This window comes from Leucopleurus acutus, assembly GCF_964270905.1.
Source record: "Leucopleurus acutus genome assembly, chromosome: 8".
Classification (NCBI taxonomy): Eukaryota; Metazoa; Chordata; class Mammalia; order Artiodactyla; family Delphinidae; genus Leucopleurus; species Leucopleurus acutus.
Genome location: NC_139151.1, coordinates 62,543,309 through 62,570,067, shown reverse-complemented (window position 1 = coordinate 62,570,067; position 26,759 = coordinate 62,543,309). Strand labels below are relative to the sequence as shown.

At 49.8% G+C, this 26,759-nt stretch overlaps 1 protein-coding gene across 1 annotated transcript in view; it reads right to left on the bottom strand.

Moving 5' to 3' along the window:
• Window positions 1-21,475, bottom strand: part of TUB (TUB bipartite transcription factor) — a gene marked incomplete at both ends in the record, with an annotated part of 60,326 nt that extends 38,851 nt beyond the window's left edge. The window contains 3 exon segments of the mRNA XM_082844632.1: window positions 20,730-20,777; window positions 21,319-21,431; window positions 21,434-21,475. Of these exon segments, the coding sequence (XP_082700758.1) occupies window positions 20,730-20,777; window positions 21,319-21,431; window positions 21,434-21,475 (203 nt within the window).
• Window positions 21,476-26,759: the final 5,284 nt, after the last annotated feature.

The following is a 26,759-nucleotide window of genomic DNA, read 5'->3' as shown; positions in this document are numbered from 1 at the left end:
CCTCTGTTCTCTTGTGTCTGTGCAGAAGGAGCCAGGCTCACCCGCGGGACCAGATGGGGGCAGTGCAGGGGCTGGTGTGGACCTGGGGGCCCTGGGCCCTGAGATGGCTGTGAGGACCACAGGCCTGTGCGTGAGGCCCCAGACACTGTGGTGGTGCAAGAACCCCATCCTTTCAGGCTTCATCCTTCTCTTCCTGAGTCTTTCTCCCTCAAGGGACCACCCTGGGCACCATTCTTTCTCCTGTGTGTCTCAGGAAGAGGTTATTAAAGAGGCCTTCCCCTCACATGAGATTCTGGGGGACTAGAACATCTCTGAGAGTCAAAGCATGAGCGTCTATTGGTGGCATTGCAGGCAGAGGCCTGGGCTTCCACATACCTACAGTAGGACTAGCCCGGGGTATGAGTCCTCACCTAGCTACTGCGCTCCATTAGAATCACCTGAGCGGCTTGCAAACTAGAGATTATTGGGCCCCATCCTAAACTCTTTGGGGGTAGGGGCTGGGAACATGTATTTTTCAAATCTCCGGAGGTTTGCACGAGTCAAATCACTGTCCTAGAGCCTCTCTTGCCTAAGAAAGAAGCCATGGATCTGTCTTCCTGGGTTGCTGGGTTCGGAGGGCTCTTATTTGGACCAAACGCCAGCTTGCAGTCAGCAGTCATGGCAGAGACCACAGTCCCTCACACACACACACACACAGATACACACATAACCCTCAAGGGAAGGCCCCAGCCCAGTAGCCTAGAGCATCGGGGAAGGTCCTCCACAGGCCCCTGAAATAGGAACCAGCCTCCTTAGGTCCCCAGAGACCTAGCTTCCCAGCCCCTGCCTTGGCCCCAGCATTGTGTGTCCCTGACACAGGCCGCCTCCCAGATGTCCGGTTCCCCCACTGCCTGCTGCAGGGTCACCAGCTGCATCTGCGCCTAGCCCACGCCCACGTCCCAGGGGGGACATCGGGGCCTGCGGCCCCTCCCGCCCAGGCCATACTTACGGAGTCATTTTATAAAGCTGCGTCCTCCTCTCAAACAGCGACCCTCCCCAGGCCCAGGGCCACACCCCGGCCACGGGCGTGGCCTGGGCAGACTCGGTCTCACTGTCTCCCCCTGTCTCCAGGACTCTCTTCAGCTTCACATTGGTGCTTGAGTCCCCCAGCCTGTTGTCAGGAAACACCGAGAGTCGTCACCCCTGCCCCCATCCAACCACCCTGCCACATGACAACCGCTGCAGTGGCCTCTGTGGTCCTGGGGAACTGAGAGAGCAAGGGGAAGGATGGGGAGGGACTCTGGATTGGGGGGCTCGTCCCAGGGGTGCTGGAGCAAGTTTCTGAGCCCTATCTAGGATGTTGAGGAGTGACAGGGCGGAGGCCGCTTCTGCTGAGGTCTTCCTCCCAACTGTTCCCGAGGTAGCAAGAGACCTGGGGACCCCGGAGCTCCCCAAAGGCACAGTCTTCAAGCCTGTGTGGCCTGATTTGGGGGATCTGGATGCCTTCAGGGGTAGGGGCAGGGGCAGCACCACCTTCCCAGCAATGGCAGGGCTGTACACGCTGGGAATGAGCTTGGGCTGAAGGCGCGCGGGACAAACAGGTATGATGGCTGGCCCCACTGAGCTGACCGCCTCGCGGCAGGATCCCGGAGTGAGGGTGTGGGCAGCACCCCTCCCTAGCTCAGGGGCCCTGCCCTGAGCGAGGAAAGCCAGGTCTGGGCTTCCCGGGGACGTGAGGTCACACAGACCTGAAGGGTCCAAGTTTTCCCTGCAGGCACTGGAAGGACATTTCCGCTCGCATCTTGGGCCCCCCCTCATCACCCTCCCGCACCCTGGTCTACGCCCAGCCTCCCTCCTGTTTGCTGATAGTGCCCAACTATGAGGGGTGTTTGGGGGCAGCTCGGTGGGGCTGGAGGAAGCCAGGGTTACCGACTGAGGCCTCGGCACTCGGTGGGCGTCGTCACGGAGGCCAGACTTTAGGAAGCACTCGAGTGCTTTGCATCCTGTTCAGAGAATCTTTGTTCTGCTTTTATAGCAACAGTGGACGGAGGACATGAAGGGACAGGGAGGCCCCTTGCTGCTTCACAGCCAACCTCACACTGTGCTGTCCCTGGGAGCCGTGGGGAAGGGCCGGTGTACACAGACCCCCGTGAGGGTGCACTGACGGCTGAGGCTGGTGACCCACCAGCCAGGAGGAGGGAGCAAGTTGGGCTGCATCAACTGCTGAGATTGCCCGCACCTAGGCAGAACCAAATCCTGGGTAACCAAGGGCATGACCGTGACTGTGCTCCATGGGAAACGGGCATCGAGGCTCACACAGTATCTGTCTGAGGATAGTTCAGTTTTCTCATCGTGTTTTATTACCCTTCAGTCTCCATAGTGTCTTTGTGGACAAGGCTTCACAGACCTGGGATTCTCTGACTCAGTGGTTCTGGTTGGCAACCAACATAGAAAACATAAAAGCAAGTGGCTCTGGACGAAGCTGGGGGAGGGGGGGGACTGGAGCACCACACCCTCAGCTTCTCCCTCCACCTCCAGTGATTCCCTGGAGTTAGTTCTGGGTGACCCTGGGGCTCCAAATGACATTTGAAAGTCACTGGTCTGGTCCAACCTTCCCATTTTCAAAAAAAGAAGCTGAGGCCCAGAGAGGGTGGTGATTTGCCAAAGGTCACACAGCAAGTTGGTAGCAAAGCCAGGACTGGAGCTAGAACTGAGGCCCCAAGACTCCTAAGCATTGTGACCTCCAGCTCCTACCGAAGGCAGCCAGCCACCCGGCCCATGGTTCTGAACTCCTCCAGCCTTCTCCCGCCCACTATCTGGCTCTCGCGAATGCAGGGACCTGGCGTCTGGGCCACTTCTTCCAGAAATGAGGCCAAGTCAGGCACCTGAGTTCCTGGCCCATCAGGACTGGATCTCGACACGTGTTCTGAAAACCTTCTCATTCTTTTCTCCCGGGGAACCTCTCAACTCCCACCCCCCAACCCCCTGCCAACCTGCTGGGACTCCCAACTCTGCTTCCTGATGGCTCCCCTGAGCTCCAAATGCCTCAGAGTCCCTCCAGAAGAACCCCAACTCCCCAGGTCCAAAACTGAACTCATCTCACTCCAGACCTGCTCCATCTCCTATGTTTTCTGGCAACATCTACCCAATCACCCCAGAAACCCAGATGCCACCCTAACTCCTCTGTCCTTCACCTAGCCCTGTGGGTTCGACCTTCAGCACCCTCCTATCAGTCCCTCTCCTCTGTCCCCCATGGCTCTCTCTGGGTTTAGGCCTCACGTGTCTCCAGCCTCCTTCCAGTCTCCTGATCTCCAGTTCTGCCTGCTCCAAGAGCATCACACTTTCCAAGGTCAATCTGAGCACATCACCTTTCTGCTAACAAGGATTTTTCGACAGCCGCTCATTCCACAGGACAGAATCCAAACCCCTTGTGAGGCTGTGTGAGCTGCCGCCCTCTGTCTCCTGCTTCTCCCTGCCCTCCCCTCCAGGCTGGCCCACCTCCGCTTTGCTCCAGTCCCCCTTCAAGTCTCCTTCCAGATCTCCCCAAGCGACTTCAACTTTCTCATCTCTCTGCCTCTGCACACACCTTCTTCTCTCCCCAGGTCACGATTTCTCCAAGGGTGGCCTGAGGGTCGCCCGCTTCGCTACCCCCAAGCACACTGCAGACTCCTGGGCAAGGCACCGCCCAGACTGACCGAAAGAGAGTCTCTGTGTGTTTAACAGAGAGCCCATGGTGCTGAGGAGCAACTGTATCAGGCCAGCTGCCCTTGTCCTGGCCTCCCTCCTTCTCCAGCTGGGCGAGGGGTCTCCTTTCTGCCCCATGCTCTCAAGGGAGTGGCTGGCTGGGACTGGGTGTTTCCTCCTCTGGGCTGTGAGCTCCATGCAGGCAGGGACCATGTCTTCCTCCTACTTGGGACTCCCCAGCACCTGACACAGAGAAGGGGCTTAGGTAGCTAGTGCTGAATGAATGGGGCCTCCAGGTGAGCCCCAAAGCCCAGGACCGGGAGGAGGTCCCAGCTGAGCTGGTGACCCACTGCAGCTTGTCTGGAAATCTGAGAAGCGGCTCCCAGTGTCTCTGAGGTTGCACCCGCCCCCTTCCCCTCACCCCATGCACAATAAAGGAGACGTGTGGTGGGGGGTAGGTAACTAGGACCTACTGAGAGCTTCACACGGCGATGCTTAATACCCAGGTCTCCAAACAACGTTTGCATGCATACATACGTAAGTTTATTATAAATTTTGCTGATGTAAAGGATGTATAGCACATACTTTACAAATAAAAATTCCATATAGCCAGTTGATTGTCCCCCAAATCAATGTGTTCATTGATTTTTGCTTTATGCTCTAGCTGGAGCCAACCTATGGCTGCAGTGACGAATGGGCGTAGTTCCAACTTGCATGTTGGTTGATATTTTCGTTTAACAAGTAAGATGAAGGTGAAACAACTGTGTCAAAACATCACTCATTCATCAGTGATTTGAGTGACTTCTTTACTGAATCGGTTAACAGTTTTTGAACACTGGAAAAATAATTCTTCAATAGTTTGTGCTATTCACAAAAAGGCAGCCACAGACATGACAAACTTGAAAGTTTAATCTTCACTCCTAAAATTGTCTTCCATCCCTTTCTTAGGTCTAGACCATCAATAAAAGAATAAATCAAGTCTTAACTTGTAGCATCAGCTGACTTCCAGGGAAGGAATACTTCGATTTTGAGACGTGACCGAATGCGGAGTCGGGAACAGATGCACGGCGGTTCCTCACAACAGACCAGCCGCCACACAGACACAAGGGACACACATCACCTCAAGGGCACAGGTGCGGTCCAATGTAGTAAAAAAATTAACAAGTGGGGGGTCTGAGTATTTATCACCTTTGTTTTTAACATTATTTAATTTTACATTTATATAGTTTAAGTATTAATAACAGCTATATTTAGCAACTGGCTTACAAAACGCTTCCTTTATCGTACAATTGATTCTCATGGGGCGATGGGACCCAACTGCAGGACAGTAATCCTAAAGGACTGAACATGACCGGCTGTAACCCACCAGGCCACCAGAGGGGCTGGTCCTCTCCCCAACCCTCGAGAGTCTAGGTTGTGAGCTGCCAGGGATGGGATCGTGCTCGTTTCCCCACATGAGCCTCAGGTTCCTCAACTTGGAGAGGAAAGACTACGACCACCAATGCCTGTCTCTTCTCCAAACACACTCTGCACACTCACATGCTAGTTCATTTCCATCCCTCCCCCAATACACACACACACACATGCGCGCGCGCACACATGACCTTGGACACACCTTGGATGCATGTAACTTCATGTAGCCCTCCCCCTCCCAAGCCACACCACATACAGCAATGTGCCCGCCCCTCCTCCAGGTGCAGACGAGCAAGCACGTGTACAGCTGCCTCCCGGACAACACGTCAGACGCGCCACATATATATTCTTCCTGCAGCTATATCTTATACTCACCGCTATCCCCATACCCTACACCACAATATACACACACGCACACGTACCCGAAACGCCTTCACATACTCCATATGCGCATCCCCTCCACCAAATACCTGTTACCCCCGACTCAAGGCATCTCACACATCAATGGGTGCCACACCCTGCCCACCACGCACCTGCCCCACTGCAGACGCACCACACACACCGTGCACGCGTGTATCCCGTCACCCGCCTCATCCCTCCACGCTCACCTAGCACAGGCGTTCACACGTGCCACCCCGCACGCGAGCTCACGCTCCAGGCATCTTCGTATCACGCCCCCTTTCCAAGGCAGGAGACTCCGCCCACCCCCCTACCAGAACTCTAAGCCCACCTCCTGGATCAAGGAATGTGAGGGGATCCTGGCAGCAAGAGCTGAGAAAGCTGGAGTGAGTTTCCCTGGGGTCACAGCTCAATTCCTGGAGGTCACGCCCCGGCATGAGGCCCAGGGAGGATGACACAGGACGGGACAAGGGATGGGACAAACACTGCTGGCTCGATACTTTTGTGTCTTTCAGACCCAGCCTCAGGCACCTTGGGTGGCTCCAGCAGCCCACCTCCTTCCTGCTCTCCCCAGCGCCCCACCCCCCAAACAAAGATGCCCCACCTGCTTCCAGAAGCTCCTCCCACGCCTGGCCAGAGCAGGTCTCCCTGGGGTCTGGGGGCCTCGCTCAGGCGCAGTGAGTGCTGAGCTCAGGCTCTCCTGGGCTGGTGGGAAGGTGAGCAGGGAAGTCAGGGCCCCCAGCTACAAGCTCCACAGATGCTCGCAGGACGCAGGGGGCGTCCCCTTCCTGTCTTGCCAGACTGAGGCTGTGGCAGAGGCACACCCTGTCCTTGGCGGTCCCGACCCTCAGACCCACCTAAAGGCCAGGCCCTGCCCAGTCCCCCCAACCACCACCCTGTACTCTTTTTTTTTTTTTTTTTTGCGGTACGCGGGCCTCTCACTGTCGTGGCCTCTCCCGTTGCGGGGCGCAGGCTCCGGACGCGCAGGCTCAGCGGCCGTGGCTCACGGGCCCAGCCGCTCCGCGGCATGTGAGATCTTCCCACCCTGTACTCCTTTACTGTCCTGGTCACCCGGCCCATTAGGGGCAGAGGTGGGTCCTGGGGTGAGAGGGCTATCTCTGCTTCCATCACCCCAGCATTTGTGTGGTCTGGGTGAGGGCCTCCCTCCTGGGCCTTGAGGGAGGAGGAACCAGTGTCCAGCAGATGCCAGCTGGGCTCCAGGTCCCATGATGGGCAGATGCCAGCACTTCTGCCTAGAGCACCTCCAGCTCACTCTAAGAGCAGTCTCGGACTGGGTCTGCTGGACACAGGAAAGTCATCTCAGTGGCACATCTCCCCTCCTTACAGCCACCGCCCAGCATCAATCCAGAGTATTGCACCAGGCCTTAGTGAATGATGGTGAGGCGCCCACCTCTCTCTTTCGAAACCGTTTCTCTCTCTCTCCCTCCCTCCCCCGCCCCCATCTCTCTCTCACACACACACACACCCTAGACTGGCCCTACCCCAGTGCAGCCTGTTCTCTCTGGACGCCACATCCTGGTCTTCCCAGAAGATGCTGCCTACAGGTTTCCATGGAAACAGTAGTTGGGCTCCCTGACTACTGAGTTACAACAAGTCCTTCTCTCTGTCTAACTTAGGAGGCTTCCAGGGGACCCAGGCTGGGCATCTAGGCCTGGGCTCCAGACTCACCTTGTGGCCAGAGGCAAGTCGCTAACCCTCAGGCCTCAGTGTCCCAGGGGCTCAGTGAGGATGAGCTGGTGACACTACAATTAATAATTTTCTTACATATCAGAAATATCTAGTTAAAAATATAAAACAAGAGATCCTATCCTTTTCACAAAAGCAACAGAAGAAATAACATATCCTGAAAAACTTTACAAGAAATGTCTCAGACATACATGAAAACATACTAAAATTCTTTAAAAAACACAAGAAATCTTACCTGTACAAACACCCCTGATTTAAGGAGATGCATACTCTGTTCCCGTCTGGTATTATAATTTTGGTATGCATTTCTACAAATGAATTTATAGATTTGATGCCATTCTAATCAAAAGTGCAGTAGGATTTTTTTAACTGGATAAATTTATTCCAAAATTCATCTGGAAAAATAAGCCAATTTTCCAAGACAGCCAAGAAAATTGTATAAAAGAGAAAGAATAAGGAGGTACTTGCTACATCAGCTCTCAAACTGTACTAAGACTGAAATAACCAAAACAGTGAAACTGGCTCGAGAACGCCCAAGCAGACCAATGTAGTGTGGAAAGGGACTCACGTCTATAGAGGAAACTGGCTTATGATAAAGATGGTCTTTCAAAAGACTGAAGAAATGTTGTACTATTTACCAAATGGTTTACAGATCAACTTGCTATCCATTTGGGGGAAAAAAGTTATATCCCTACTTCATATCAGACACAAAAACAAGTAACGGGCGGATTAAGATTTATTGTAAAAAAGAAAACATTTCTACAAGGAGAAGATATTAGACAATACTGTTCTAATCATGCATAGGGAGTAGGGGAGTTTTTCTAAGCATGTTCCTGAATCCAGAAGGCTACAGATTTTATTAGGTTCAAAACGACAGTCTTCTATATGGCAACAGACACTGTAATTGAAGTGAGTGCAAAGCTGGCAAACGTGCAATGGGGTGGCACGTCATATACTGCTGGTCTTTCTGGAAGGAATGTCTAATACTAATGTATCAAAGACCTTTAAAGGGCTTCCCTGGTGGCGCAGTGGTTGAGAGTCTGCCTGCCAATGCAGGGGACACAGGTTCGTGCCCCGGTCCAGGAGGATCCCGCATCCCGCATCCCGCATGCCGCGGAGCGGCTGGGCCCATGAGCCATGGCCGCTGGGCCTGTGCGTCCGGAGCCTGTGCTCCGCAACAGGGAGAGGCTGCAGCAGTGAGAGGCCCGCGTACCGCAAAAAAAACAAAACAAAGACCTTTAAAGACATTCACTCTTTTTGAGCCATTAATTTCACTTCTCTGAAGCTATTCTAAGAAAGTAATCAGGTGAGCATGGACATTTATGTACAAAGATGTTCATCACTGAGAATTAGAAATTACTGAAATAACCAAAATAGGAGAGTGATTAAATAAATTTCAGTTAAGTCCATAAAAAGAGCTATTATAGAGCCGCTAAAAGCTTTAAATATTAAATGATATGGGAAAACATGTTACGTGAAAAACTTAGATGACGAACAGTCGACACAACTTTGCAAAAAGGATATATGCACACACAAACATATATAATTGCTTTGTGAACGAACTCAAACTGCATAATTTTTTGGATAATGCCTAAGAAGATTTTCTTCCAAAATAGTACCTAAAGAGAATTAAATCCATTTTCTTGATTAACAAACAATTTTCTGCAATAGCAGCACAAAACAAAACAAACTTATTTTTAGAATTCACTCTGCAATGTCCAAAACTTGACTCCACTCTACTCTGCAAAGCTTTACTGTTTCCAGGGGCATGACAGTAACTAGTTCTGGGCATTGGCTATACAAGGCTTCTTCTCTCACCCTGAGTTTAAGCTTTTCCTATGTCACAACAGCCTTTCTTTGAAGAATATTAGTGCAAAGTTTATAAAAATGCATCCCCCAAAAGGTCCACATGCTGTTGGTAGGGCAAGTGAAAATTAAGTGGTTGAGAAAAGCACAGGAAGAAAGAGCCAAGAGGCAGAAAAACAGCAGAGCATGTATTTTCTTTAAGGTCTTATAGTCAGACAGAGTTTATTTTTAAGATGACAGACTTCACTGAAGAGAAAAATAACATAGGACTTTACCCTGATTTTTTTTTTTTCTTATTTTATCAGATGTTTTTTGCTTTATGGTTTGGCCGGCCTTCTTTCCTTCCTTCCTCCCTCCCTCCCTCTCTCTCTTTCTTTTTTTCTTTTTGTATGAACTAAGGGTTGCCAGGAGTGGGCACATAGTAAAAGATTAAAAAGAAATACATGGGGCTTCCCTGGTGGTGCAGTGGTTAAGAATCCACCTGCCAATGCAGGGGACATGGGTTCAAGCCCTGGTCCGGGAAGATCCGACATGCCTCAGAGCAACTAAGCCCGTGAGCCACAACTACTGAAGCCCGTGCACCTAGAGCCTGTGCTCCGCAACAGGAGAAGCCACCACGAGGAAAAGCCTGCACACCACAACGAAGAGTAGCCCCCGCTCACCACAACTAGAGAAAAGCCCACATGCAGCAACGAAGACCCAACGCAGCCAAAAATAAATAAATAAAATAAATACATTTATTAAAAAAAAAAAATACATGAAGGGTGGGAATTCCCTGATGGTCGAGTGGTTAGGACTCAGTGCTTTCATTGCTGTGGGCCCGGGTTCAATCCCTGGTCAGGGAATTAAGATCCCGTAATCCATGAGGTACAACCAAAAAAAACAAAACAAAACATGAAGGAAAAGGTGCTCAACTTCACTATTCATCAGGGAAATGCAAAGCAAAACAACAAAACCACACACTCACCAGGACGGCTAAAATAAAAACACTTTTGGTGAAGATGTAGAACAACCAGGACTCATATACTGCTGGCAAAAGTGCATTTGGAGAACCATTTTGGACAACTTTGGCAACACCGGCTGGAGCTGAACATAAAACTCAGCAATTCCACTCCTAGGTACATAGCTCGCAGATATGCATACACACATGCAGCAAGAGACAGGTACAAAAATGTTCATAGGGCTTCCCTGGTGGCACAGTGGTTGAGAATCTGCCTGCCAATGCAGGGGACACGGGTTCGAGCCCTGGTCTGGGAAGATCCCTAGCCGGGGAGCAACTAGGCCCGTGAGCCACAACTACTGAGCCTGCGCGTCTGGAGCCTGTGCTCCACAACAAGAGAGGCTGCAATAGTGAGAGGCCCGCGCACCGCAATGAAGAGTGGCCCCCCGCTTGCTGCAACTAGAGAAAGCCCTCGCACAGAAACGAAGACCCAACACAGCCAAAAATAAATAAATAAATAAATAAGCAAGTTAAAAAAAAAAGGACTGAATGTGTCAGGTACTTTAAAAAAAAAAAAAAAAGAATGTTCATAATAGCACTAGTCACAGTTGCCAAACACTTTAAACTCCCCAAATGCCATCAACAGTAAAATGGACACATAAACTATGCTATAGTCACACAAATACTATACAGTGACAATAAATGAACTACTGTACTTGCCTAATTTCACAAATATAATATTGGCAAAATAAACCAGACCCCAAGAGGATATAACAAATTATTCCATTTATATAAATGTCAAACACAGGCAAAATTAATCCATAATGTTAGAAGTCGGTTTAACTGCTTTGGAGGGGGAAGTTACCAGAAAGGAGTTCAAAGGGAATTTCTAGGGTGCTGGCAATGTTTTGTTTCTTGGTCTGAGTTTTGTTAAGATAACTGTGTTCAGGGCTTCCCTGGTGGCGCAGTGGTTGAGAGTCCGCCTGCTGATGCAGGGGACATGGGTTCGTGTCCCGGTCTGGGAAGATCCCACATGCTGCGGAGCGGCTGGGCCCGTGAGCCATGGCCGCTGGGTCTGCGCATCCGGAGCCTGTGCTCCGCAACGGGAGAGGCCACAACAGTGAGAGCCCCGCGTACCGCAAAAAAAAAAAAAAAAAGATAACTGTGTTCAGCTGTGAAAATTCATTATAATCTGTGTACTCAATATTTGTGCATTTTTATGTGTACTATACTATAAAGAAAAGTTAAAAAAATAGAAATCAAAATGCTAACAGGAGTTGCCTCTGGGTGTTAGGATTATAGGTAATCTTACGTTTCTTCCTTATATTGTTTTATGTATCCCAAATTTACCGCAATGAACATATGTTCTTTTAAAATTTTTAATATTATTTTACAATATATGTTCATCCCACATGATGCCACCATGTTTCTAAAAGGTGTTGTGAAGTTGGCCTGGGCAAGAGCCCTTACTTTTTTTCCTGAGGAGTATCCATTTCCTCTTTCCTGAGCCTGGGCCAGTGGTTCCCAAATCTTTCTAGACATCAGAGTCTCCTGGGGAGCTATTTAAAAATTCAGATTCTTGGGCTTACTCCCAGAGATTCTGATTTAGTTGGTCTAGGATGGGCTCCAATATGGCATCCCTCAAGTTCTAAGGTACTAGGATTACACACCACAGTGTCTGAACTGTTGAAGCTTCATCTCTCCCTGCTGGACAGGGTCTGGGAAAACCTGTCTGGGGCACTGATCATCCCCCTTGGGTAGGGCTGTGAAGTGGGGACCAGGCCCTAGGATTTGGGAGCTTTCTGGGAGAGTGAGAGCTTGGAAGTCCCAAGGCAGCCCCTGCTTCAGCCAGACTACAGGAGAGGGAGTACAGCAAAGCCCTTAAGAGCACAGATATGGAGTCAAATAGACATGGGCTCAAATCCGGCTTTGTGATAAGCTCTGTGACCTCTCAGGGCTTAGCCTCTCTGAGCCTTAGTTATATCACAGAAATTCACAGGGATTCTAACACCTATTTCACAGAATTATGAATGTTAAATAAGACAATTTATGTAAAACACTTAACACAAAGCCTGGCATGCAGTAAGATCACAATGTTAATAGTGATGCTGTAGACTATATGTGAGCATTACTTAATACTTACAGAATTACTACATTTAATTGAATATTGTATTTAACATTATATATATTATAGAGAGAGACATTAATTGATATTGAGTATGGACAGTCCAAATAATGGAAAGTCTGATGTTCTGATAATTGTTTTAAGAAATACATCTTTATCTATTATGATATGGTCCCCTTTGTAGACACTATATATCAAAATACTCATATGTACAAATTCATTCATTCATTCATTCAATAAAGGTTAAGGGCACAAGCCTTTGAAAGCTTGCCTCACCCCTTATGTGACAATGTGACTTTGACCAATTTACTTAACCACTGTGTGTCCCAGTTTCTTCATCTCATATTGAGAATGAATATGGTGGTTGTGACTGTTACATGTGTTAATACGTGTAAATGGCTTAGCACTGTGTGGTACACTGTAAGTCCTCAGGAAATTTTAGCTATTATGGTCCATTCAACATTTATTCTGTGCTTACTGTTTACATGCACTGTAGGCTGAGAACCCAACAATGAAAAAGACAGACATGGCCCCTGCCTTCATGGAGCTTGTAATCGAATGACAGTAATATATATAAACCACTTTTAAAATGGATGAGCAAATGGGAACTTTCCTAGCAGAGTTACATTGCACGGGGGCATGTCCCAATCATCAAAGCCCTTCACCACATCCTATTCTAGAATCTCTTTTCAATACGAATTTCCTGTGACACATCAGGCTCCTTGTGGCAGTTTCTGACTTTCATGTAGGAGATAGGTCTGCCGAGAAGCCTAAAACCCAGCTACCCCAAGAGCCTCCCTGGGGCTCAGGCCCATGCAGGCCAGGATGACGATACAGCAGGGCTCCCTCTGAAGCAGGTATAAATGCAGCCACATGAAGGCTCATGCAAGTCTAGCCCCTGTGCAGTAGAGCACGAACCCTCAAGCCCAGTGTTGCCCAGCTCTGGGAGGAAGGCTCTGCTGCACTGAGCTCTTCTGCTCTGAGACAACCAGGCCAGTGAAGGGCAGCTGGTCTTGGGTCTCCTTGTTTCCACCAGCCATGCCTCCATACCCAGCTTTCATTCATTCAGTGCACTCACACTGAGCACCCACTCCTGTCCTCCACCGAGAGTACAGAGCCAAGCAAGACGGGGCTTTACCCTCAGAGAGGTCACAGTCCAGTAGCAGATTCACATGGAACCCATGATTATAGTAAAAGGAAAATGATACTAGATGACAATTTGAATACACATATGAAGAACACTGGAAATGGTAACTAGGCAGGTATATGTAAAATATTTTTTCCTCATTAAACAAACAAACAAACTGAATTCAGCAACATATAAGAAGGATTATACATCCTGACCAAGTAGGATTCATCCCAGGGGTGCAGAGTTGGCTTGTCATCCAAAAGTCAATTAATATAATCCACAATATCAGTAGAATAAAGGACAAAACCACACAAGCATCTCAATAAACGCAGAAAAAGCATTTGAAAAAAATTTGACACCACTTCATGAGAAAATCATTCAACAAATTAGGAATAGAAGGGGATTTCCTCAACCTGACAAGGGGCATCTATGAGAAACCAAAAACTAACATCATACTTAAAAGTGAAAGGCTGAATGCATACCTATTAGATCAAAACAAATCTATTCAACATTGTACTGGAGGTTCTAGCCAAGAGGAACAGGCAGGAAGATGAAATAAAAGGCATCCAGATTAGAAAGGAAGAAGTAAAATGACCTCTATTCATAGAGGACATGACTTTGTATAAATAACACCTGAGTGTCCACTAAAAGCTATTAGAACTAATGAACAAGTTCAGCAAGCTAGCAGGATACAAGATCAATATATAAAATCAGTTATGTTTCTATATACTTGCAGTGAACAATCCAAAAACGAAATTAGGAAAACAATTCAATTTACAAAAGCATCAAAAAATACTTCGGAATGAGTTTTTTAAAAAGAAGTATAGACTGTTCATTGAAAACGACAAACTTCTTTCAAAGAAATTAAAGAAGACCTAAATAAATTAAAAGATATCCTGTGTTTATGGATCAGAAGATTAAATGTTGTTAAGACAGCAATACTCCTCAAATTGATCTACAGATTCAACACAATCCCCATCAGAATACCAGCTGGTCTCTTTGCAGAAATTGACAATCTGGTCCTAAAATTCACATGGAAACTCAAGGGGCCCAGCATAGCCAAAACAATCTTGAAAAAGGACAAATTTGGGGCTTCCCTGGTGGTGCAGCGGTTGAGAGTCCACCTGCCGATGCAGGGGACACGGGTTCGTGCCCCGGTCCGAGAAGATCCCACATGCTGCGGAGCGGCTGGGCCCATGAGCCATGGCCGCTGGGCCTGCGCGTCCGGAGCCCGTGCTCCACAACGGAAGAGGCCACAACAGTTAGAGGCCCGCGTACCGCAAAAAAAAAAAAAGGACAAATTTGGAGAGCTCACACTTCCTGATTTCAAAACTTACTACAAAGTTACAGTAATCAAGACAGTGTGGTACTGGTACAAGGACAGACTCATAAATCAATATAGTAGAATTGAGAGTCCAGAAATAAACTCACATGTACAGTCAATTGATTTTTGGCAAGGATGCCAAGACCATTTGATTGTAGAAAAAACAGTTTTTTTCAGCAAATTGTGCTGGGACCACTGAATATCCAAAATAAGAAAAATCTGGGAACACCCCCCACCTCACACTATATACAAAAATTAACTCAAAATTACTGAAAGACCTAAATGTAAGAGGTAAAACTATAAAACTCTTAGGAGGAAACATAGGCATAAATCTTTGTGACCTTTGATTAAGCAATGATTTCAATAGATATGACACCAAAAACACAAGCAACAAAAGAAAACAATAGGTAAATTAGACTTCATAAAAATTTAAAACTTTTGTGTTGTAAAGAACACCATTAAGAAAGTGAAAAGACAACGCACAGAAAGGGATAAAATAGTTGCAAATTATTATCTGACAAGGGACTCCTTATATCTAGAATACATAAAGAATGCTTACAACTCAGTAATAAAAAGACGGTCCATTTAAAGATGAGCAAAGGATCTGAATAGACATTTTTCCAAGGAAGATACATAAATGACTTACAGGCACACCATTAGTCACCAGGGAAATATAAGTCAAAACCAGAATAAGATACCACTTCACACTCGCTAGGATAGCTATAATCAAAACCACAGATAAAATGTGTATTGGCAAGGATGTGGAGAAATTAGAATTCTCATGCATTGCTGGTGGGAATGTGAAATGGTACAGCCACTTTGGAAAACACTCTGGCAGTTCCCCAAAAAGGTTGAACATACAGTCTCCCAGAAGTTCCACCCTTAGGCATATACCCAAGAGAAAGGAAACATGTCCACAAATGTTCACAGCAGCATCATTTATAATAGCTAAAAAGTGGAAACAATGTGAATGTCCATCAACTGACGAATGAATAAACAAATGTGATATACCCATATAATTGAATATTATTTGGCAATGAAAAGAAATGAAGTATTGAGACATGCTACAACATGAATGAACCTTGAAAACATTATGATAGGAAAGAACTCAGTCACAAAGGACCACATATTGTGTGATTCCACTTACATGATATGTCCAAAATAGGCAAATCTACAGAGACAGAAAGTAAATTAGCAGTTGTGTATGGATGGGGGTGGGGAGAGGAAGGAGGAGTGACTACTAATGGGCATGGGTTTTTTGGGGGGGTGTGGGGTAAATTAAAATGTTCTAAAATTGATTGTAGTGTTGGCTGCACAACTTAAAACACATTGAACTGTACACTATAAATAGATGAATTGCACGGTATATAAATTACATCCCAGTAAAGGTATTTTTTTTAAAGATAATTGACTGTTTAAAGCAAAAATAATGACAATGTATAGTTGGGTTTATACCAAAAGTAAAAGCAAAATGCATGACAACAGCTAAAAGACAAGAAGGGGGAATGGAAGTACACTGTTGTAAGTTTCTTATGATATTCATGAAGTGGTATAACGTTTTAAGGTAGACTGTGGTAAGTTTAAGATGTACACTGTAAACCCCAGAGTAACCACTAAGAAAAACAAACAAAAACATAAACAAAAATAAGCTAAGAATAGAGATAAAGTAGAATCATAAAAGACACGTAAGCTAATAACTAATAAGCTAAGAAGAGAGATAAAACAGAATCATAAAAGACACCCACTCTCAAAGAAAGTAGGAAAAGAAGAAAAAGAAAACAAAGAACAAGTGGGACAAATAGAATACTAATAGCAAGATGGCAGATTTTAAATCAACCATATTGATGATACCGTTAAATGTAAATGGTCTAAACATTCCAATTAAAAAGCCAAGCTGCTCAGACTGCATAAAAATGACAATGAGGGACTTCCCTGGTGGCACAGTGGTTAGGAATCCGCCTGCTGATGCAGGGGACACAGGTTCGATCCCCAGTCCGGAAAGATCCCACATGCCTCAGAGCAACTAAGCCCGTGCGCCACAACTACCGAGCCTGTGCTCTGGAGCCCGTGAGCCACAACTACTGAGCCCGCTCACCTAGAGCCTGTACTCTGCAACAAGAGAAGCCACTGCAATGAGAAGTCCACGCACCACAACGAAGAGTAGCCCCCGCTCGCCGCAACTAGAGAAAGCCGGCGCGCAGCAATGAAGACCCAACTCAGCCCAAAATAAATAAATAAATTAATTAATTAATTTTAAAAAATGACAATGATACAATTTCCAAAAGAAACCCACTTTAAAGTCAGAGGGAATTCCCTGGTGACACAGTGGTTAAGAATCCGCCTGCCAATGCAGGGGACACAGGTTTGAGCCCTGTCCAGGAAGATCCCACATGCCATGGAGCAACTAAACCTGTGCGCCACAACTACTGCGCCTGCGCTCTAGAGCCCATGAGCCACAGCTGCTGAGCCTGCGCACCTGGAGCCTGTGCTCCGCAACAAGAGAGGCCACCACAATGAGAAGCCCGCGCACCGCAACGAACAGTAGCCCCCACTCGCCGCAACTAGAGAAAGCCCGTCGCCGCAACTAGAGAAAGCCCATCACAGCAACGAAGACCCAGCGCGGCCTAAGATGAATGAATAAATAAATTAATTAAAAAAAAATAAAGTCAGAGAGGTTAAAAGTAAAAGGATAGAAAAAGATACGCCACGCAAACACTAATGAACAGAAAGCTGGAGTGTTTATATTATTATCAGACCAATTGGACTTCAGAACAAGAAATGTTACCATAGATAAAGAAGGACATTTCTTGTTGATGAAGGGGTTAAGTTCTTGAGAGGACATAACAATCTTACATGTTTCTGTACCTATGAACAGAACTTCAATACACATGAGGAAAATCTGATAGAACTAAAAAGAAAAAGTAGAAGTAAGGAGAAGGGTCTAGGGAACAGCTCTAGTCATCAGTTAGAGATGGAAATTAAAGCCATGGTAATCCATGAGACCACCAGAAACAAGTTTAAGGGAGAAAAGAGACCAAGACAGAATCCTGGGCCATATCAGCACTTCCAGGGTGAACAGAGGAAGAAAATCTCATGAAGAAAACTGAGAAATAATTATCAGGATGGCAGGTGGTAAAGGAGAGTGAGGGGTCACGGAATGCAAGGAAGAGGGCTTCGAAAGGCAGAGTGCACTCAGTGGCATCAAATGCTGCTGAGAGGTCAACTGGGAACTGAAAGCTTCAGCTGGTTTTACAGTAAGACTCACTGGAGACACAGGATGAGAAGCTCGGGTGGTAAAGTGGGGGCAGCAGCCAGGTCGCTGTGGACTAAAGACTCAGCAGGAGGTGAGGAAATGGAGGTAATAAACAATGGCTTTGATTTTAACAGGCTTGGCTGAGAAGGGCAGGAGAGAGAGGAGGTTGTAAAGTCAAGGTGTTTTTGTTTTATTTCGTAACTGGCTTACAAATGAAGGAGCCAGGAGAGGGGAGCTGATGAAGATGAAGAGGGGAGAAGCAACAGAAGGGGGGATCTCGGGTGGAGGGGCAGAGGGGAGGGTCCCCAGATCTCTGGTAGAGAGGTTAGCTGGAAGAGGAACACCTATCTCTCAGTATGATGGGGGCCAGAAGCATGGATGGGCATGGATGCAGGCCAGGGCAGAGGTTAAAGAAATTTCCTCTTGGCAAATTTTCTTTACTTTATAAAGAGAGAGCCTAGGTAGACTGCTGGGAATGAGTAGGGAAACTGTGGAGTAGAAAAGCAGAGGGATTGGGACTTCCCTGGTGGCGCAGTGGTTAAGACTCCACGCTCCCAATGCACGGGGCCTGGGTCCGATCCTAGGCCAGGGAACTAGATCCCACATGCGTGCCTCAACTAAGAGTTCGCATGCCACAACTAAGGAGCCCGCCTGCCGCAATTAAGACCCGGAGCAACCAAATAAATAAATAAATATTTTTTTAAAAAAAGAAAGAAAAGTCGAGGGATTATGTGAGAGCTTTGAAAAAGCTGAAGCGGAACTGGAGTGGGCCTAGGCAGCAGGACTGCTGGGCCGTACTGGGGGCTCAGCTGAGGCTGTGGACCATGAACTTGGACTAGTGTCAATTCGTGAAGGGATTCCCATCCCCCACCCTCCTCCCCACCCCTGTAAGTAAGGACTAGAGAAGGCAGGCAGTTACCATGTTCTAGGGGTGGCGTGGGAGACTAAGGGGGCCAGGTGGTGACTGGTGAAGAGTTGAAGTAACACGTCATGGGGTCCAGACTGCATAGGATCAAGGGTTGATTCAGGGCAAGGAGAAAAACTAGGAGGTAGGAGCCTGAAGGTGTCTATGAACAGACATAGTGGAGTGGAGGGAAAAAATGCATAGGAGGTACGGAGAGACTAAGACTTCAGAGGTGGGACAGCTTCAAACGATGACAAGATCCCAGTAATGGGTGACATTCAGTGAGTTGATGACAACAAAAATCTCAGAGGCCAGGGTACAGAGGAACTGTCCTCACAGACATGGAAGCTGCCAGTATGATCGGTAGAACCTACAATAAAAACACTGTGACAAGATTCTTTTACTCTGGCTATGTCCTTCCATGGCTGGACCATGTAACTTTGCCATCGATTATGACTATTCCCAGCGTACAGAGATATGTCCCTAGAACTCAGCCTTAACCCTGAGGCTGCCTGGCCCCTCAACTCCCTTGTCCCTCTACTCACGGCCCTGTGAGCCCATACAGGCTGCCGTGAGTAAAATGTCACGCTTGTTGGCACCAGAGTCTTTCAACATGGAAGAGCCAGGGTGGTGTGGGGGACCCTGGGTAAAGTAGAGAGGCCCCAAATCCCGGAAAGAGTCATCCCAGAAAGCTGGTATAGCCAGGTGTCTCTGCCAGCCAGGCATCAGCTGTGGGTATATAGCCCACCGCATGCTCAGGGCCTCCATTCACAGGAGGCAGGGTCAAAACCAGAGGACTGTGCACTCCCAGTCGGCCCCTTGACTCCCACACAGCGAGGCTGGCTCCCAGGCCTGTAGTGCATAGAGCCATGAGCAGGGGGCCTGGGTTCTGGTCCTGACTCTGCTGTGAACTTGCAGTGTGACCCTGCCCTGACGCCTCAGTTTTGCCTGCTAATCAAAGGGTTAGATGCATCTTAGAGATTCTCTCGGCCTTGACAGCGTATGGGTGGCGGGTGCAAGCAGGAGACTCATCAGCTCACATCACTCAAAATGCACCAGCTGCAGAGGACAAATGAGCTGAAGTCTTCAAGCCTCATTAGTCATACAGCAGAGTCCGCCCCCTGGGGTTCAATCCTTACACCCCTCCCCCTCCTCCTTCCCAAGAGCCTGAGAAGTAGCCTCAAGGGATATACCACCTCCCCACCCCCACTCCCCATCTTTCTCCGCATGAACTTTTCTTTAGGCTAAAAAGTCAACCTGGTTTGAGGCTGTAGAAAAGGAGAACACAGGGCCATACTGAGACCCATGGTTCTCCACAGAGCCCCCCTTTTAGGACACTTCATCAGAGACCTCAGCAGAAACCCAGGACCAACATCCATGAGGGCGCAAACCAGAGCCCCTGATGCCCCCCATGTCTTCCGCCTGGTCCCTGAAAGGGCAGGCAGATTCCGCAGGTACTGGGAGCCCTCGGCCCACACGGCACCTGGGAAGGGGGTCCGACATCTTGCCTCATCTATGAGGCAAGGCCCCTCCTTCAGAGGGCAGCTGTTCCTGCCCATCCTCTGGGCCAAGAAATATATCCTAGGGACCCTGCCATCAATAAAGCACAAAGGAGGCTCCGGTCAGGAGTCCTAGAAAAGCCCCATCTCCTGACTGCAGAAGCAGGCCGTGGGGATGCCAGCCTAGGGCAGGGAGAATGTGGGTCTGGGGATCTGAATACTCTTAGTGGTCCTGGGAATGCCTGGCTGAGGGACCCAGGACAGGCTGGGCAGCAGACTCCCGAACTCTGGGCCCTCTCAGCAGGATCCCCTGGCTGGAGTTGGGCAAAAGGACCACAGAAGGGTCCAGGAGCAACAAACCCAGGCCACCAGCCCCAACAGCCACAGCGAGGGAAGACTTCACTTAGGGGTCACACGCTCCAGCGCACCCCACTTCCCACGCCCACGGCTGAGCGCAAACCGCGTCCACTGCCGCCGAGCCGCCCTCTCCTGCCCGCGCCCTCCCCACACAGGCTCCTGTGGGCAGCCCTTCCCCGGGCAGCACACCCTCCTCCCCTGTCAGCTCACCGAGCGATCTCCCTTCCTTCCTTCCAGTACTTCCTCCTGGTTGTTCTCCTGAGGACAAAAAGCAGGGGTGACTCCACGGCCTTGTGCCTCACCTCGTCATTCCTGCCCCTTGCCTGGCCGGACCGTGCCGCTCAAGGCCTCCTCCAGGGCCTCGGTCCCAGCCACTTCCAGCGGGAGTTAAGCGGGATCAGGTGGAGGGACTTCCCGCGGGTGCTGGCTCTGTGGGGCGCAGGACAGCAGGCAGGCAGCTCAGAATGAGGGCAGTAACGGCTGAAGCCAGAGGAACAGAGCACAGGGGCGGGGTGGAGGCTGCAGGAGGAGCCCACCAGCAGAGGCAGAGGGCAGAAGCCGCCAGGGGCAGAGGCCTCCCTCCCGTGGTGGAGGGTTCCCCCAAGATCCCGGGCAGGCAGGGGAGCAAAGGCCCCCTGTTCACCTGTCTAGAGCCTGAGGCTTTGGGAGGGATAAGCAGTGGGACCCCATGTGGTAGGGGAAGGGAGGGCCTTGGGACTGCAGAGGGGGGAAGTCATGGGGAATGCAGTGGACACAGGGTGGGGTCCATGGGCTAAAGGTGGGGGTGTCGAGTGCTTACCGATCTCTTCGGTGGCCCCGTTTCAGGGGCCCAGGTTTCCTGTGTTGCTTTGAATGCTGAGATCCCATGGGCCGGGGAGTGCCTCCTGGGAACAAAATCCCTGTCTTGGCAAAAGGGTGCAAACCCCAAAAGAAAGCAAAGGGGTCCTGGGCCCCATGGCAGCCAGAGGATGGGGTGAATTTGCAGGCTGGTCCTGTTCAGGCTGCACACAAAGACCTGGAGCCCGTTGCAATGCCTTGTCTCACCGGCTCAGTACTGAAGCTAGCACAAGCCACCTGGGTGTCTTCCTCCATCTCCGTGGCAACAGTCAGAATAACCACCACCATCACTGATTCATTAGGACATGGAAACCCTCTCTGCCAGTCACAGTCTCACTCCCAAACCCTTCAGGACAGAGTGAATCTCCAAGTCCTCAGTGGCCATGCCACTCAGGGACACCCAAGTGCTCGTTTCCATGGCAACACAGAGACTGAGTATCCCTGCAACTGTGGTTACTATGACAACCCTGGCAGAGGCAGGTACATTGAGGACAAAGGCCTCATCTGGAAGAATCACAGCCAGACACATTCACTGATGCCCTCTCTGTGGCCAGCCCTGGGCTAGGGGCCAGTGGCAGGCTGTGTCCTGGGGGACACACACACTGTGCCTCTGAGGAACTGACGGGGGATCTAGGAGTTCCTTGTCTGTGTCCTCAGCCTCTTGTCCTCTCACTCAACCTCAAGTGTACCGAGTGATCTTATCCCCTCACAGGGCTTCAACTCCCACAGCCTTTACATAGAGAACATCCATGCTTATATCATGGGCTCACTCCCCTCCTAAACTCTAGACCCCCTTCCATCTGCTTGCTCTCTGGACACATCCCTCTGGATGTCCTGCAAAAGCTCACACTGAGGTACACAGCTTGGGACTTTCTGTGACTCTGAGCATTTGTTCTATATATCCTGTCTCTGAGAGTGACACATACAGCCCCTCAGGTGCCACGACTGCTCCCTCTTTTCCCTGTCCGCCTTCCTCAGCCAATGCAAACAACCAAGCCGTTCTGAGGTTATCTACCAAGCATCCCTTAGCTCCCCCCTCCCCCTTCCCTGGACCCCTATCCTCTGTGGGGCCTCCTCGTCCGTTGCCCAGAGTTCGGCATCAGGATGGTGTCTGCTTAGAACTTGCCCCTCTCAAATCCATCCATCCTCCAACGGGCACCAGAGTAAGCATTCTAAATGCAAATCTGATCACGCCTCCCGACCCTGCTTAAACCCTTCAGAAGCTCCCCGCTGCCTCAGGGCAGAATCTAAGCAGCTTTCCTTTGCCGAGTCCTGCCAGCCTTCCACTCCCAGGTCTCAGTCTGGCTCCTGCTCAGGTCACCTTCTGCCTCTCTTTCCTCCGTCCAGCCCTGCTTGTTCCCTTTCTTATCCATTCTCGGCCATGCTCTTGTAAAAATTATACTCAGATTTTCAGTGAGAACTTAGAATAATAATTAGGAATCTTTGGGATTCAGTTTCAAATTTCTGAGCAGAAAATGATGCCTAGTTACAAAACCAGACATTGCTGACCCCACCCTCACCGCACCCCGGAGCCCTTAGCCTCTAAGTCTGCCAAACAGATAAGAGAAGGACTTGTGGGGAGACTGTAAGTGGCCGGGGAGGAGAGTGCAAAGGTGAGCCCATTCTGTCAACTCTCGCAGCCTCTAGAGAACGGAACACAGATTGTCAGCTGAGAGGGCATCTCAGCCCCTGCCCTTTGCGTCACCGATGGTTCAGAAGGTGGAGGGGTCACAGCCAAGTTCTGCAGCTCTCAGTTTGCTGTTCTCTCCACTTTGCAACATGCCTCAAAGCTCCAAAGCCAGTGCAGGGAAGACAGCACAAACTGTAGTGAGCAGACATGCTGCACGCGGCGGCTTCCACGTGCGTGAGTATATGTGTGTGGCCACCTGAAACTGGAAATCACATCCCTCCACACCTCATGAACTTCTTTCAGATGCCTTCTGTCCTGCTTCAGGCAGAATGGAACTTTGCAGCCAGAGTCAAAGGGCATCTCAAAGCTGATGGTCAGGCCGGCACCTTCTCAAGCACAGCATCCCCCCCGTCCCCTTCCTGCCCAGGCTCTCAGGTTTATATATTGGTCCACAGGAATGTGGACCAGGAAGAAATGCATCACCTGTAGATGAAGCCAGCTTCCTCCAAGGAAGCCCATCCTCACCTTGAGGCTGGCGGTGGCGCCCACCTGCATGACACCCTGGGGGGAGGACTGGAGAAGGACGGACAAAAGGAGTCACAGAAACTCGGGGCTGGATTTCTGACCTCTTTTACATACATTAGCTCTTTTAATGGTGAGCACACCCCTCAAAGGAGGGAGGTGTTATTGATTACTTCCCAGAAGAGGAAACTGAGGCTCAGAGGGGGAGTGACTTGCCCAGTAAGTGGCAGAGCAGGCACTGGGCGACCTACTGCCAGGATGGGTGACTGGAGAGCGTGCCGCTCAGCAGGGCTGTGGAGCCTCAGCAGGGACATGCTGCAGCAGAACAGCAAGGGTGGAAGCGCTCCCCACACATTTCATCTGAGACCCTCAGATCTCCCACTGGGACAGCACTGGGACACTGAGTGGCTGAGTGACCTAGGCCTGGACACGACAGTGCCTCAAGTCCAGAAATAATTTGGTGTCCTGGACACCCCTTCAACATCGATCTTTCTGCAACGTTGGTTTAACCCTTAGACAAGCTGAGCACAGCTGGAGGGCGGGGCTGGTGGGGACAAGTGTCCCTCCGCTTAGAGGCCCTGCTCAGCGAAACAAAAGCCCTTCAGTGAATTAGATCTACCCCCTGCGGAAGCCTGGTTAGTCAGCATCCATGCTTCCCTGTCACAAACAGGTCATCACAGTTTTCCTTTAGCCACATGCCATTCTCAACCCACCGCCGCCCCGGAAGGATTCAGGTCAATGTAATTCTCCCCATCTCCACGCATGTCCAGCAATGTTTTAGCTTCTTCTGAGACTGGTGCATCAGGGACGCTGTCAGACATGCCTGCACTTATCCAGTCCTGGCTGGACGTGATTATAGGAGTGGGGCAAGACCGGCGTGTTCTGTCCTCCAGTTACCACAGCAGTTACCATGGCAACCTGCAGGTCCTCTTGAAGATGCCTGAAGGCTGAAGCAGGGTCCACAGGGATGGAGTGGAAGATGGGCACCGGGTGGGGACCCCAGCTCAGAGATAAGCTGAATTCCCCGCACCTGAAGCAGTGGACAGTGAGAACTGAGGGAGCAGGGATGGAGGGCCCAACAGGAAGTGGGGGAGCAGAGCCAGGACAGGGGTGAGCTGAAGGAGGCACTCGCCTAGGCGTAAAATTTACGCAAGTACCAAAACAACCGTGATCAAGATAAATCATATTTAAGTCAAAATGAATGCAAAAATATCCTCGATAAAATATCAAAATTGTAAACAAAGACAGGGTCCTAGAAAGCTGGAATTCCAGTGAGGCAAGTGAAGCCAAGTCCTGCTATCCAGGGTTGAATCCTGTCTTTACTAAAATTTTGATTTTGTTCATTACGGATTTTTTTGTTTTTGCATTCATTTTGGTTTTTAAAACTTATTGCATTAAAATATCATTTATCTGGTCACTAAGCTTTTTGGCGGTCCTTTACATTTTGTACCTGAGGCAAAGGTCTCACTTGCTTCACCCTAGTCTCAGGCCTGGAGGGGAGGACAGACTGAGTCAGGGCAGGAGGGACCCTGATGCAGCTGAAAACGCCACTGTGTGACAAGTCACCAGGGGGCACGGGTTCACTGAACTGCGGGGATTCCTCTCAGCTCTGATAGAACCAGATTCAGCTTCTACAAGAATCTGCAGCCTGAAGACCACTGCTGGGGCTCACAGGTGCCTGGCACGCACATGGGTCTCCTCCATTCGGGGGGGACAGGGACTCAGGAGGTGGCTCCCATCTCTTGCCCTCCCTCAGGCTGGCTGCTAAGGGGAGAGGAGGGGAGAAGAAGGGGAGAGGGGAACGGAGGGGGCGGCAGGGAAGAGGCTGGCGGTTTTGCACGGCTGGGAGCAGGAACGGCAGATTAGCTGTAATTGCCTGGAGCTGAGAGGCTGTTGATAAATGTTACTAATAATCAACCTTCAGATCTGACACCAGCTCAGACTGGGATTACTGTTTTGAATGGAAATTGAACCCAAACCAGTAATTACCCTGGTGAGTGATGCCAGTCTCACTCTGGAGACTGTTCTAGGCAGGGAAATGGCACCTGCGTGTCAGTGTCAGCCCTTCAGGTAGAAGATTCTGCAAGGGGCCCTTTCCCAAGAGCACAAGCTGGCCTGGCCTCCACTGACTCAACGGGACAGAATCAACAGAAATATCCACCCTTCTTCCAAGAAACCCCCACTCGTCATCCGCTGCTTCTAAGCAGAATCCAGACCTCAGACCTCCCTGGCACTGTCGGCCCCCTTGGGCTGGGTGGAGGTCCGCGCGGACATCTTCCCTAGCTGTCAGAAGGAATTGCTTGGTGGATGGCAGTCCTCCCCAACACTGATGCAGCTTCTAGGCCTCTGTCTGGGACCCCTGGGTGGCCGCACAGTTGTTCCCTGTTAGACTGGGTGGCTCTTGGAATGGGCTGAGCTGGGGCCAAGTGAGAGGGGCAAGGCCATCACAGGTGCTAGAGCCCACCACAGCCTGTCTCCATCCCTGGTGAGCGTGGCTTGCTCCAAGTGCCAGACAAGAGCCAGGTGTGCCTGGAAGCTCTCCCCGGAAACAAGCAGCTCTCCGGCCCTAGGCTGTGTCCCCTTAGCACCCCTCATCCCGTCTAGAGGACACCTAGAAGGCTGGCACCAGCCAGAACAGGACAGAGGGAGAAAGACTCCCCTGATCCTGAACCAGCTTGCCTCCCAGGGTGCACTGGTGCCTGGCTCCTTCCCTCTGCCCCAGCTTCTCAGCAGGGTAGCCGCATACCAAAGAAGCGCTAGACACACCACAGGGATAAAGAGTGACGGCAAGTCTCCCTCCTGTTTGCACATCATACACCACCAAACACCTTCCGCCCCCTCCGCTGTGCCAGGCCCCGTGGCCCAGAGAATAGAACAACTGCCCTCAAGTTGCCCTGCCGGAGAGAAGAAGGCAGGTGATGACAGATCATCACAACTGCATGTTGTCCCTGATGGTCCCTCCCCATGACCCAAGTAAAATGCCCTGAACTACAGTCTGGAGGTGGCGAGGAGCTGCCTCAGGGGGCAGACGGAGCTGGTCAGGCCTAGTGGGACTCAGAGTGTGTGCGACCACAGCCTTTCAGGTTGGAAATGGACCTTGAACAGGGGGCAAGCGGCAGAACACACAGGGCCCTCCCCAGGGGGAGCCGACACCTCAAGGGTGCCACCTAGTGGCAGCGCAGCAGGAATGCAGCTCTGTCTTCAGGCCCTGGCGTTTCCCTCTGCTCCTGTCCTTTCCCTAAAACAGAACC